Here is a 13,344-nt window from a genome sequence, read left to right on the forward strand (position 1 = left end):
TGAGGTCGCTCCCGAAGGCCAGAGCGACCTCTCGGAGCGACATGCCGAGGTCGCTCCGCGTCTATTGTTGGGTCGATTTTCTATTTTACTTAAGGGCCTTTTGGTCATTTCATTATGCACGTTTTTATTTTCTAAACCTATGTTTTAATACTTTGTAAGCCACCAGGAGGAGACGATCTTTTGATCTATTGAGAAATACAAAAAAACTCTCTTGAGAAGTTCATCTCTTGGATTTTGATTGTTATGTTCTTGTGTTCTTGTTGATTTCTTATCTATTTCTCTACATGATTAATCTGAAATCCAATATGGGTTTAAGAGGAATCATGGAGATTAGTGAGTAATCACCTTTTGAATTCATGGGTTAGGGAGATCAAGGGTGATTAGGTTAGTTCTAGGATGTTTTAGTGTAGATCATTCTTGTTCCTTGCTAGTAGAGTATTCATAATGCATCTTCTGAGTTGGCCACTCAAAAGTTGATCAATAGACATTTCCCACCCAAAAGTGTTTGATGAAATGCCTGAGACAACTCTCCTAGGCTTTTAGTATACTTTGCCAAAGACATTTGTTGTTAAAGGTGCTAAATAGCTAATAGACTTGTTAGTAATGATTGCTTTCATATTATTCAACCAAAGACATTTGATGTTTGAGATATGTTAGCAAATGAGCATTCATCTAGACATAGAGCTTGCTTAGAATTGTGTCTAGGCTTAAGGTCGATAGTTTGATTGATCATTTGTCATCCTTAGTTCGAAATTTGATCACCCAAGGTCTAATCCCTATGCCCATGAGTTCTCTTTTCCCTTAGTCAAGAAAGTATCATTCTGTTATTGCTTTTTAGTTTTAGTCATAGCTTAAAACTCATCTAAATCATTGGTTGCACTTAGATTAAGTGAGTACTTGCATTCTCGGTGCTTTGATATCCCTCAGAACTGATTCGACAATCACTATACTACAACATTTGTCTTCGGAGCCTTGAAAACTCCTAACATCAAATTGGAGCCAAATTCTTTTATACTACAACATTGGTCTTAGGAGCCAAATTCTGAGTAGATTTGAACATTGAGATTTAGTCACTTGCTTGAGACTAAGTCATTTTAATTTTGTTTTGTTACTGATTCTTCTTCTTCACTACCTTTAACTTTCAGGTGTATGAACTTGAGGAGCAGGGTCCATCAAACCTAGTTCCAATAGTAGCAGACATCAGAGCTTTAGAGAGGGAGTGTGCTACAGCTAGAAGAGAAGAAGAACAACAAGCCCACTTGCAGAGATTGGATATTGATATGGCAGATCCACCGCAAGGGGCAGAACACCAACCGCGGGCAGCTCGACCCATTGGCACTTACGACCGCCCCAACATACATGGTCATAGATTGGGAATCCGAGCACCAGCTGTGGCAGCCAACAACTTTGAGGTCAAGTCAGGACTCCTCAACGTGATCGAGAACAACAAGTATCATGGCTTGGCTCTAGAGGACCCATTTGATCACTTGGACAGGTTCGACAGCTACTGTGGGTTGTCAAAAACCAATGGTGTGTCCGAAGATGCTTAAAGCTCAAGCTATTCCCTTTCTCTTTGGGGGATAAGGCACGTCAGTGGGAGAAGTCTCTACCCAGCGACTCTATCACCACTTGGGATGACTGCAAGAGAGCATTCTTGGAGAAATTCTTCTCATCCTCAAGAACTGCTAAGCTGAGAAATGAGATCTCCAGTTTCCAACAGAAGAACTTGGAAGGATTCAGTGAAGCCTGGGAGAGATTCAAGGGCTACCAAGCTCAATGCCCACACCATGGTTTCTCTAAGGAGAGCTTGCTGAGCACATTCTACCGTGGTGCTCTTCCTAAGTACAGGGCCAGACTGGATACAGCTAGCAATGGGTTCTTCTTGGGGAGAACTGAGGAAGATGCAGAGGAGCTGGTTGACAACATGGTAAAGAGTGATGCAGTCTACAGTGGAGACCACGACAGAAGCAGTCGAACAGATGATAAGCAGACGAGGAAGGAGTTGAAAGCTCTACAGGATAAGATAGACATCCTCCTTGCTGATAAAGCCACACAAGAGCAGCTGCACTTTGTTGGTAACCCAAGCCAAGATACACCACCTGTTGTCCATGAGGTTGAGGGTTTGGAAGGTCAGGAAGAGCTGTGTTTCATCAACAACAATGGTAGCTGGTACAAAAAAGAGCCCAACTTTCAGTACAACAACTACCAACAGAAATCCTATCCCAACAACCAACAGAGTGGTTATCCGCCTCGAAACAACCAGCAAGGCAGCTATCAACCTCAGCAAAACCCCTCATCTGGTTCCTCTGCTCCTCAAGAGAGCAGCACTGACACCCTGCTGAAACAAATCTTGGAGTCTCAGACTAGAAGTGAGAAGCATGTTGGTTATGAGTTGAAAAACCTTCATTCCAAGATTGATGGGAGCTACAATGAGCTCAACAACAAGTTCTCACATCTTGCTTCTACAGTCAAGAATTTAGAGAATCAGTTTGCTTCCATGAACACTCACCAGACTCGCCAGCAAGGATCTCTACCTGGAAAATCTGACCAAAACCCCAAGGAGGCCAAAGCTATCACCCTTAGGAGTGGTAAGCAGTTACCTCCTACAACCCTCACCAGGGATGCTGAGAAACTAGGTGAGGAGGTGGCCATCAACTTAGATGATGAAGTGGTGATTGTTGATGAGAAAATCAATGATGAAATCTTGGAGAAGATTGTGGAAGCCAAGGGTAAAGGAAAGGTTGGGGAAGAGAAGAAAACAGTGAAGGATGGTGAAGTTCTTGCTCCAGCAAGTGAGAATTCTTTTGTTCCTCCTCCCTATGAACCCAAACTACCATTCCCTGGTAGATTCAAGAGGCAGCTGCTAGAGAAGTACAAGGCTTTGTTTGACAAGCAAATGAGTGAAGCTCAGGTTGCAATGCCCATCATCGATGCTTTCATGTTGATTCCTCAATACAACAAGTTCCTGAAAGATGTTGTAGCTGCAAAGAAGAAGGAAATGGAAAGCATGATGATTCTTACCCATGAGTGCAGTGCCATCATCCAAAGGCTTGATGTTCCAGAGAAGTTAGAGGATCCAGGATGCTTCACACTACCTTGTGCTCTTGGACCTATGGTATTTGAGAAATGTCTCTGCGATTTGGGAGCTAGTGTCAGCGTGATGCCTTTGTCTGTTGCAAAGAAGCTTGGATTCACTCAGTACAAGAAGTGTAAACTCTCTCTGGTGTTAGCTGATCGTTCAGTGAAGTACCCTGTGGGCATCTTAGAGGACCTACCTGTGAAGATTGGAAAATATGAGATACCTACAGATTTTGTGGTGCTTGAGATGGGTGAGGAGGCTCAAGACCCATTGATTCTTGGAAGGCCATTCTTAGCTACAGCAGGAGCAATTGTTAAGGTGAAAGCGGGCACGATTGATCTCCATTTGGGTAAAGGGCATGTTCTCCACTTTGACATCAAGGAGAAAATGAAGAAACCAACTGTGTTCGGGCAAGCCTTCTACATTGAAGAGATGGGCACTCTTGCTGATGAGCACCTTGAAGAGTTACCACCTGAGGACGACGAGGAGGGAGCATCTCCCTCTACTCATTCTCCATAGAAGGTAACCCACTACTTTCCCTTGTATATACCATTTCGTTTTTGCATATTAGTTTTCTCTTTTTGGGTATCTCTCTCTCCTTGACAACACAGAGACTGTGTCATTTAAGTTTGGGGGAGGTACCAAGTATTTGATCACGTTTGCTTTGATGATTTGATTGCATAAAAAAAAAAAATTCATTTAGTTTGCATCATTGGCATTTCTAGGAGAGTCTAGAGCATATAGGTTGCATTTACTTGCATTGGGAGCAATGATTTTAAATGCCTTGTAAAGAACACTACATTGCACCTGAGTAGCTTTTGCACCTCTCAAAAAGACTTGTATGTTTCGAGCCTTGAAAAATCTTCCTGAAACTTGTTGATTGCTGAAACTCAGTCTTTGAAGCCAACTACAACCTTATTTGAACTAAACGAACTTAATGCTTCTTGCTCATGCTCCCTTGTGTACTGAGTCATGGCTATACACACCTGAGTTGTCACATCCTTTATGCCAATCTTATTCTGACAAACTCTAGTGGTAGACCACTCCCAAAACCTTTCCCTCCTTTTAAGCTTTCATTGTTTGATGAGTGAGGCCTTCTTCGGAAAGTCTTACATGTGCATAATGTTGAGAGTATCGGGAACGACAATGTTTGATCTTCATTCTTGCTAGATTGGGCACTCTATTGTCTAGCTATAGGTGGGGGGTGAGAGTTGTGATTATGATTTGGGAGCAATAAAAAAGGAAAAGAAATAACTCTTTGTGTTTAAGTGAATTGTCTTACTGGGATAAGTAGAAAAACCTCTAGCTCAAGTTATGAAAAGTCTTGGCCCCCATTTAAAAAAAAAAAAGAAAAAAAAATAAGAAATAAAATATGAAAAGAAAAGAAAAAGAAAGAAAAAGGGGGCTAGCAAAGTTGTTAGGAGCTAAGTAATGTTTTGAGGTTGTGAAAAATCCCTTGTAGATTTCAAAGAGAAGGAGTTCATGTTCTTAGGATCTTTTGGTGAGAGATGTGAGTTGGGTTTGACATTTGAGAATGATTGTGTAATTGTATGTTTGGGAAAAGGGTAGAACAATGGAGATTGAGCATTGTATGCATGAGTTGATCCCTTTCTTAGATATATTATGTGCAATGTCAAGGCTACTTGTTTCGAGAGTAAACCACCTTAAAGATTTTATGTTTCGAACCTCTTGAATCACTTGAATAAAAGCCTTCCCTCACCCAACCAAATGAATTGGACCAACTTACCATTTGCAAGAATTCACCTGATGTTTTGTGCTTAATGAATGTGAGAGTTGGTTGATTTGAATGTGTGGATGCTTGATGATGAGTGTATGGGCAAAAAGAGTTGAGATAGGCCTAGAGAAGCTAGAGTGTAATAAGAGAGTGTGCTCATGCTGGATTAGATGTTGAATCGAGTACTAGTTGTGTTTTTTTTGGCTATGAGCTCCCACCTTCAAACCTCTCTCCCTATGAGTTCTAGAAAGTTCACTTGTGGACAAGTAAAAGAACAAGTTTGGGGGAGTTGATATCTTGCATATTTCCATTATCTTATCCATTCATCCATGTGCATTTTGATCATATAGACTAGGATTTAGCCATGTTTAGGTTACATTTTGCATACATGAGTCTCTATCAGGTGTTGGAGTGCCACATGGAGTTCTTGGGGCTATTTGGATGCATTTGGAGCTCAAAGGAGGTGAAATATGTGATCATTGGACGAGCAGAGCAGGGGAGCGAGGTTCCGCAGCGACGTCATGAGGTCGCTCCAAAGCACCTCTCAGAGCGACCTAGCTGGAGCGACCCCGTGAAGTCGCTCGCCATATTCACCCAGTGAAGCGACTTGCCCAGAGCGACGCGCCGAGTTCGCTCGCATCTCACACCCCTCTCGGAGCGACCTCCCAAAGCGACACCCCGAGGTCGCTCGCGTCTCTATGGCGAGACGACACGAAGCGAAGCCCGGAGCGACCTCTCAGAGCGAGCCACTGAGGTCGCTCCCGAAGACCAGAGCGACCTCTCGGAGCGACATGCCGAGGTCGCTCCGCGTCTATTGTTGGGTCGATTTTCTATTTTACTTAAGGGCCTTTTGGTCATTTCATTATGCACGTTTTTATTTTCTAAACCTATGTTTTAATACTCTGTAAGCCACCAGGAGGAGACGATCTTTTGATCTATTGAGAAATACAAAAAAACTCTCTTGAGAAGTTCATCTCTTGGATTTTGATTGTTATGTTCTTGTGTTCTTGTTGATTTCTTATCTATTTCTCTACATGATTAATCTGAAATCCAATATGGGTTTAAGAGGAATCATGGAGATTAGTGAGTAATCACCTTTTGAATTCATGGGTTAGGGAGATCAAGGGTGATTAGGTTAGTTCTAGGATGTTTTAGTGTAGATCATTCTTGTTCCTTGCTAGTAGAGTATTCATAATGCATCTTCTGAGTTGGCCACTCAAAAGTTGATCAATAGACATTTCCCACCTAAAAGGTGTTTGATGAAATGCCTGAGACAACTCTCCTAGGCTTTTAGTATACTTTGCCAAGACATTTGTTGTTAAAGGTGCTAAAATAGCTAATAGACTTGTTAGTAATGATTGCTTTCATATTACTCAACCAAAGACATTTGATGTTTGAGATATGTTAGCAAATGAGCATTCATCTAGACATAGAGCTTGATTAGAATTGTGTCTAGGCTTAAGGTCGATAGTTTGATTGATCATTTGTCATCCTTAGTTCGAAACTTGATCACCCAAGGTCTAATCCCTATGCCCATGAGTTCTCTTTTCCCTTAGTCAAGAAAGTATCATTCTGTTATTGCTTTTTAGTTTTAGTCATAGCTAAATACTCATCTAAATCATTGGTTGCACTTAGATTAAGTGAGTACTTGCATTCTCGGTGCTTTGATATCCCTCAGAACTGGTTCGACAATCTTTTATACTACAACATTTGTCTTAGGAGCCTTGAAAACTCCTAACATCATGAGACCTCTCTCTCCTCAGGAGGGGTTTCAAGAGAAACGTCGCCTCCCGCGACAACTTCGACGAGGCCCGTCTCCACATCAGAAGGACGCGGCTCTGCCTCGATGGACTTCTTCTTCTTCTTCTTTCTGGGACGATCTTCAGGCGCCGCTTCGGAATGGTCAGACTCGACTGAACCCCTTGTAGCGCCTTCTCGTCCTTCTGCCGGCGCCTCGCCGTGATCAATGGAGGAAGTAGCCCCTTCGTAAGGTCTCTTCCTTCCTCTCTCTCCCTTCCTTGCTTCCAAACCCTCGGAGGTTTCGTCGAGAGAAGTGATCTCTTTAAGAGGAAGCTCTTCGGTTGCTTTCCTCCTGGATTTCTTGCTCTTCTTCTTCTAGGACTCGAGGCAGGAGGCTCCGCCCCAACGTCTTTGTCGACTAAACCAGGAGCTCCTTCCTTGGAAGCTCGGCCTGCGTCAGAACTGGTCGACCCTTGCACATCGGCAGGAATTGACTTCTTCGAAAGCAATTGCAGCTTCCCCTTCAACAATGCACTCAAATCTGGCACTCCGTCCATCTTTCTAGCTTCGTCTAGAATTTTCTGCTGTTTCCGAGTAAAAAGGGACAGACGCAACTTACGGGGCCCGAGTACAACAGGAAGTCTCGATTCCCAATCAACTGTAAAAAGAAAAAGAAGAGAGACTAAGTTGTTGATAGAACTTCTTGGAGAAAGACCGATGAACTCACCTCTAGCAATCCGAGCTTCTTGACGTCTTATCCACTCTCGACTAAGATCAGGCCAACGGAGATGGTTGTGAGCCGCGATCGCCTGAGCACTCTCGAAGAATTTCTCCGGGTATGCGATCGTATTCGGGTGACGAACTGCAACAACAAGAAACACGCTGTTAGAATACTCGAATAAGGCATGATGACAACAAACACTATCTACCAAGCGTTTTGTTCCATAGAACGCGGTAGTCGTCCCCAGGTGGCTCCGAGAAGGCATGCTCGTCAGATTTGACGTAAAAATATGAGCACTGCCAGTCCTTCGTCTTGTTCGGGTGCCCGGCCAAGACGTTGTAGCTCGAGCGCATCTTCACTGAAAATATTCCATGTGGCTCCGCCTTCGTAAAAGTTAACTCTTCGAATACTCTCACACTCATCGAAACATCTATCTCCGCTGCCATCACCATTAGCCTAACCGCGATGCGCAGCGACCCGGTAAGCAACTGACAGATGGCGATGTCCCGACGGAATGCGTACGACGTGATCAGTCGGGGAATTGGAAACCAGAGCTTCGTATGGTCTCCAAAATAGGACTCGTAGACACACTGATAGCCAATCGGAGGCGACCAAGGACGCTGTCCCTTGGAAGGAATGATGTATGTAACGCCGGCACCTCCACTTCGCCTCAATAAATCCCTCACCGTCTTGTGAGAGGAGCAAGAATCGAAGACATTCCCCCATGACTGAGCCCGCGGGTCACGAAGCAATTCGGACGGGAGTGGGCCGAGTTCTTCGAAGATCCCGTCAGGATGATAGATCGTGGGATGGCAGTCTATCTGGTCTAAAGGAATCTCCTGACTAGCTCGTATCAAAGATCTTGAGGCTTGGCTAGACGCTTCAGAGCCGCTACCGCTCACGTCACTGCTCCCGACTTCAACGCGATCCGCGCATTCATCACGGATCATCTTATGAGCCTCAGCGACCAAAAGGCATTGAGATAAGGTCATATTGTCTAAATCCCGAAGAGCGTCGCGATGAATCAAGTCGAAATCATCCGGTGGACTGTCTGCTACCCGTGCATCTCTGGTCGGACTCGGAGAATCTGCGACGCCCTTCCCTTTTTCTTCTCGCGACAAACGACCTCTCAGAGGCATGATCCTGGATTTAGGGGACGACTACAACCGCCAGACGATGCCGACGAGCCTGTGTAAGGAGAAACGTACCTAGAGAGAGAAAGTAAAAGTAGAGAGAAGGGAGAGAAAGCGGAATACCTGAACTTGCAGAGAAGAATGACGAAAGCGAAAGGGAGGAGCCTATTTATAGCAAAAACAAAGGCACATCCTCCGAAGCGCAATCATTAGGTCTACAGAAGCCTAAGTGGGCCTCAAAGGCCGCCTAAATACCCAAAGGCTTACTCGCGACGGTTCAGTTTCTCGTTCAAACCGATCTCTAATCGAGATGCCAGACCAAAATTAATCTCCGATTTCGGTCTAAACCGGTTTCCTAACGTAAACCGATGAGATAAGCTTGAGCTCTTATATCGGGGTAATTCGCCTACCGAGTAAAACGTGCCTCCATGACAAAAAACCTTGGCGAGCAAAGCAGATCATGAAGAAGTACTACTCTAAGCGACTAGAAACGTCAATAAAACAGCGTGCGACTAAACACGCTAGGACCTGTTATACGAACGAACCTGACCCACAAATTCACTGAGACCGCTACGCCGCTCACAAGTGAACTGGGGGGGGGGACTTATTGTAGGAGATGGATTACATCCCTCCACAAGGCCCATCGAATAACAGGCCCTAGCCCGGCAAGCTTGACCAGTTTAGTCGGCTTAAGAGGCTAAAGATGTCGGCTCGACCCCAGAGTACTTTTAGCCGATCAGTTAAGCCGACTAAATATGCTCGGCTTATAGAGAACAGTACCAAGGTCCGCATACTCGGCCTTTAACGACAGGACCCAAAGGACGACACGATTAGGGCATCACGGACGAGGACACTATAAGAGGGGAGGAGGAGACAACGAAAGGGGGACTTTTGGACAACACATACATAAGCGGCTAGATCTAGGGTTTCTTAATCATCTCTTTGATCCTGTTGCTTAAACCTTTGATCTCGTCTCCTTATTTCCCGTCAATCTTGTAACCTCTTGTTTGATTCTAATAAAAGCGTCTTTAGTCACCCCATTCCTAAGTTCTTCATTCTAATCAACCGAATCCTGCACAAACAAGGTTGGGTGTATTGAAATGAGGAAAACATGGTAACGGGTAGGGAAAATGCCAAATTTGAGCAAAAAAAAAAGTAGGAAAAATTGTGGTACAGATACAACAAACAGAGAATAATGAAAATCAAATTGCGATTTAAAATAGTATTACAACAGCCGAGTATCAAATATTTTAACTACTTTTCTCACTTAATAATTGATCAAATTTATTTTCAGATATAATTACACACTACTTATGTAAAGTGTACAAACCTATCCAACACATCAAATTTGCAAGAAAAAGGTGCTTCACAAGTGGCCAACCAAATCAATACCAAACTGTCTCAAAGAAATGAGTTTGTTCCGCAAAATAAGCACATTTACTTTTGAAGACCGTGATCAAATACCCTTGCCAGTTGCCACTATCGGCTCTCTTTCTTTTACCTGTCATTGGGACTTCCTATTGCGATATCAAGTCACTGAAAATTAACGATTCAAAAGTTATATTTTTTTTCTTTTTGCAACTTACAACTGATCTCTACGATTAATTGCTGTGTCTAGTCACAAAAAGGTACGACAAACAAACAAGATTTACTCGTAGGTTGCGGTTGCGGTTGCATGGACATGTAAACATGGCCATGCAAAAAATATTTGGTTAAATACATTCTGTCGTTTAAAAGTCACAAATATTATATAAAAGTAGGGACAATAAAAATTAATAATAATAAAAAAGATGAGCAGCATATATAACTTAATTAAAATAAAAAATATTCAAGAAAGACAAAGTAACAATAATTACAATCACCACCAAATCCTCACGCCCAACACAAACAAACAAATGCAAATGCCAGAAGAGTTACCACTAAACCCCATCTCCTTTTAGCAAGTGGGGTCAAAAACATAAGTTAAAAATTTCAAAATTGAAAGATTCTAAAACCAATAACTCATCAATTTTGCCCCCAACCATTAACTTAGACTATTAATAATTAAAAATCTAATTATTAATTCTCAAATCAATAAGCTTCATCCACTTGATCAGGACCAGACCGTCTCAAACTCTCAATCTTGCTAACCACTTCAGCCATCTCAGGCCTCTGGTCCGGATGCTGTGAAGTACACTCAATCCCTAGCTGCACCATCTCCTCCATCATTTCTTCTTCCTCCCTTTCCAAACTAAGCAGCTCCGAGTCAAAAACCTCTCTCCTCCACTCATCTCTCACCACCGACTTAACCCATCTCGGCAGATCAACTCCTTCCTCATTCATCACCGAGTTCGAAGGAGCCTTACCGGTGATCAGCTCAAGAAGCACCACGCCGAAGCTGTACACGTCACCCTTCTGCGACACGCGTTTCGGATCGGTTACTTCAGGCGCACGGTAACCCGTACCACGGTTTGGAGTTGTACTGGAGGCAGCTACGAGCTGGGACAAGCCAAAGTCCGAGACTTTGGCGTCGTGGGACTTGGTTAAGAGGATGTTTGAGGATTTAACGTTGCCGTGAGAGGTGGAGGTTCCTTGTGAGTGAAGGTAGTCTAAGCCACGAGCTGCACCAAGAGCAATTCGTGAACGTACATCCCAGGTTAATGGAGTCCTTCCTTCTCCTCTGTTTCCTGTGAATCAAGATAAAAGAGACTAAGCACTAAACCTTAACCGTTTAAGCTATTCCAAGAACCTATGTATCTACGGTTCTGAGATTTTGGGAGTTATAAGTAATTTAATAAGAGATTTTAAAACATTTTTATAAATTTTCGAGTTTTTAATGTAAATATATAGGCTAATGTATCACCTGTCTGCCAATTTATAATCACTAAGCATTGATTTAACAAACATAAGCACAAGTTTGTAGTAAAAACTAACCATGTAAGAGAGCAGACAAGCTTCCCATGTGCATGAAGTCATAGACAAGAAGCTTCTCGTCTCTGCTCAAATAGTAAGCCCTTAACGGCACCAAGTTCTCATGATCCATCGCACCAACCAACTCAATCTTCTCCCTGAAGTCTTTATCCGGCATCACCACATCCTTCAGCCTCTTCACCGCCACAACCGTAACCGCGTCAAGGACCGCCTTATACGCCGTCCCAAACGTTCCTTTCCCAAGAACCTCCGCCGAAGCTCTCAGCAAATCCTCAAGATCGAAAACCTTAGTAGCATTACCAAAGAACACAAGCTTCTTAGCCGCCGGACCGGCCACTTCTCCAGCTTTCGCGTTCCCAGTCATCGCCGCGGCTGCCGCGGCGGTCACCGAGTACCCGTTCCCGTTCTCCGCCGCCGCTTCCCGAGGGACTACGGGTTCTTGCTGTTTGATAGTTGAACCTTCGACGGCTCTTGATCTCTTCCGGCAGAGTACCATCAGTAACAGAACGATCAAAGAGAAACCAACGACGCTTCCGATCACAATTCCGGCGATAGCTCCGCCGGAGAGTTTGTTTTTTCTCTTCTCATTGCTTCCTCTGACACTTGGCGGTGTTCTGTTTCCGCCGGAAGTAGGCTGGCTCGGTACAGTCTCCTCATCAGGGCAAATCTTGAGCGGCTTGCCGCAGAGTGAGGTCTGAAGAAACGAACCGGACTCGAATCTCTGAAGATTCTTTGGTATTGATCCGTTCAGTGAGTTGTTAGATACGTTGAACTGAACCAACGGTAAATCAAGATCAGGGATTGAACCGGAGAGGTTGTTATCTTGAAGAAACAGAGTCTTTAACCTCGTGAGGTTATTAAAACTTGAAGAGATTCCGCCAGTGAAGCTGTTCTCAGCGAGGTTAAGCCTCACGAGGTTAGTGAGACTGAACAAGCCCTCGGGTATTTGGCCGGAGAATCTGTTTCCTTGCAGGTAGAGGTGACGGAGATCGGAGGAGGTGGTTAGATCGAGAGGGAGAGAGCCGGTGAGGGCGTTGAGACGGAGGCTCAGTGTTCGGAGACGAGTTAAGTTTCCGAAAACACCGTTCGGGATGGTGCCTGAGACAGAGACGCCGGGGAGACGGAGGGCGGTGACTCTGTTGTTGTCGCATTTGACGCCGGCCCAGTTGCACGGCGAGGTCTGTCTGATGTCCCAGCGGAATGTGCGGCCGCCGACGGCGGAACGGAGAGAGAGAAGAGCGGCTCTGTCGGCGTTGAGGTCTTGGGTTGAAGGGAGAGGGAGAGAGAGGAGAAGGGTTGTGAGGAGAACAGAGAGAATCGTCATGGAAGAGTTGGGGAAGACTCGCATTGTGTGATGATCAGAGAAGGAAGAAGGAGAGAGAGAGAGACGGTAGAAGAAAGAGAAGGCTCTTTTGCAGAGCTGTGGTTATAGAGACAGAAGTGAAAGCATTCAACAGCCTAATCCTCTTCTTCTCCCCCATGTTTTTTTTGCCTTTTTCTTTTCTTTTTTTTCCTTCTCTATTATTTTATGATACGTAATTTATTTTGTCAGCATGTGAATAAGTAGTGTCAGTTATTGTAATTAAAAAATATTAAGTTTTTAAAGTATATTAAATTAATTAAAGACACAGAACAGAATTCTCAAATAAGCATTCGTCTAAGATTCTTCGATAATTTAGCATCCTTAAATTCACATTGACATAATTTTCAAAATAAAAACGAAGTTGGTATTGTGATAGTTTTATTATACTAATAGAAAATGGTGGGTATAGGTAGAGAGTTGGTAGGACCGTAACATGTTAGAAGACCGCAACCACATTTGATTACATTAAAGTTTTTGACATAAAATCTCTTTTTGTGTTCTGTTTCCCTCCAATCCGTTGAAGAGTGTGTCCATATATTAGTTGTATGTATGTGAGATTAACGTGTACCACCGGTCCAATGTAATTGATTTAAACCGGTTTGGCTTAGTGTCACGTGTGTTATCACGTGGGATGAGCTTTGTGAAACAACGGAGTATAAGACA

At 43.7% G+C, this 13,344-nt stretch overlaps 1 protein-coding gene, 1 non-coding gene and 1 pseudogene across 2 annotated transcripts; all 3 read right to left on the minus strand.

Annotated features, from left to right (window-relative positions):
• Positions 1-1,687: 1,687 nt before the first annotated feature.
• Positions 1,688-1,794, minus strand: LOC125592079. The gene has a single exon (XR_007327929.1). It is a non-coding gene; the product is annotated as a small nucleolar RNA R71 (small nucleolar RNA).
• A 4,760-nt stretch (positions 1,795-6,554) lies between these two features.
• Positions 6,555-8,414, minus strand: LOC125591791. The gene is made up of 4 exons (XM_048766647.1): positions 7,484-8,414; positions 7,282-7,416; positions 6,920-7,212; positions 6,555-6,845 (listed from the first exon to the last, which is right to left on the minus strand). The coding sequence occupies exons 1-4, from the start codon at positions 8,412-8,414 to the stop codon at positions 6,555-6,557; spliced, it is 1,650 nt and encodes a 549-aa protein (XP_048622604.1).
• A 1,794-nt stretch (positions 8,415-10,208) lies between these two features.
• On the minus strand, positions 10,209-12,814 carry LOC106423773 (annotated as a pseudogene).
• Positions 12,815-13,344: the final 530 nt, after the last annotated feature.

Source organism: Brassica napus, chromosome C8 (genome assembly GCF_020379485.1).
Source record: "Brassica napus cultivar Da-Ae chromosome C8, Da-Ae, whole genome shotgun sequence".
NCBI lineage: Eukaryota > Viridiplantae > Streptophyta > Magnoliopsida > Brassicales > Brassicaceae > Brassica > Brassica napus.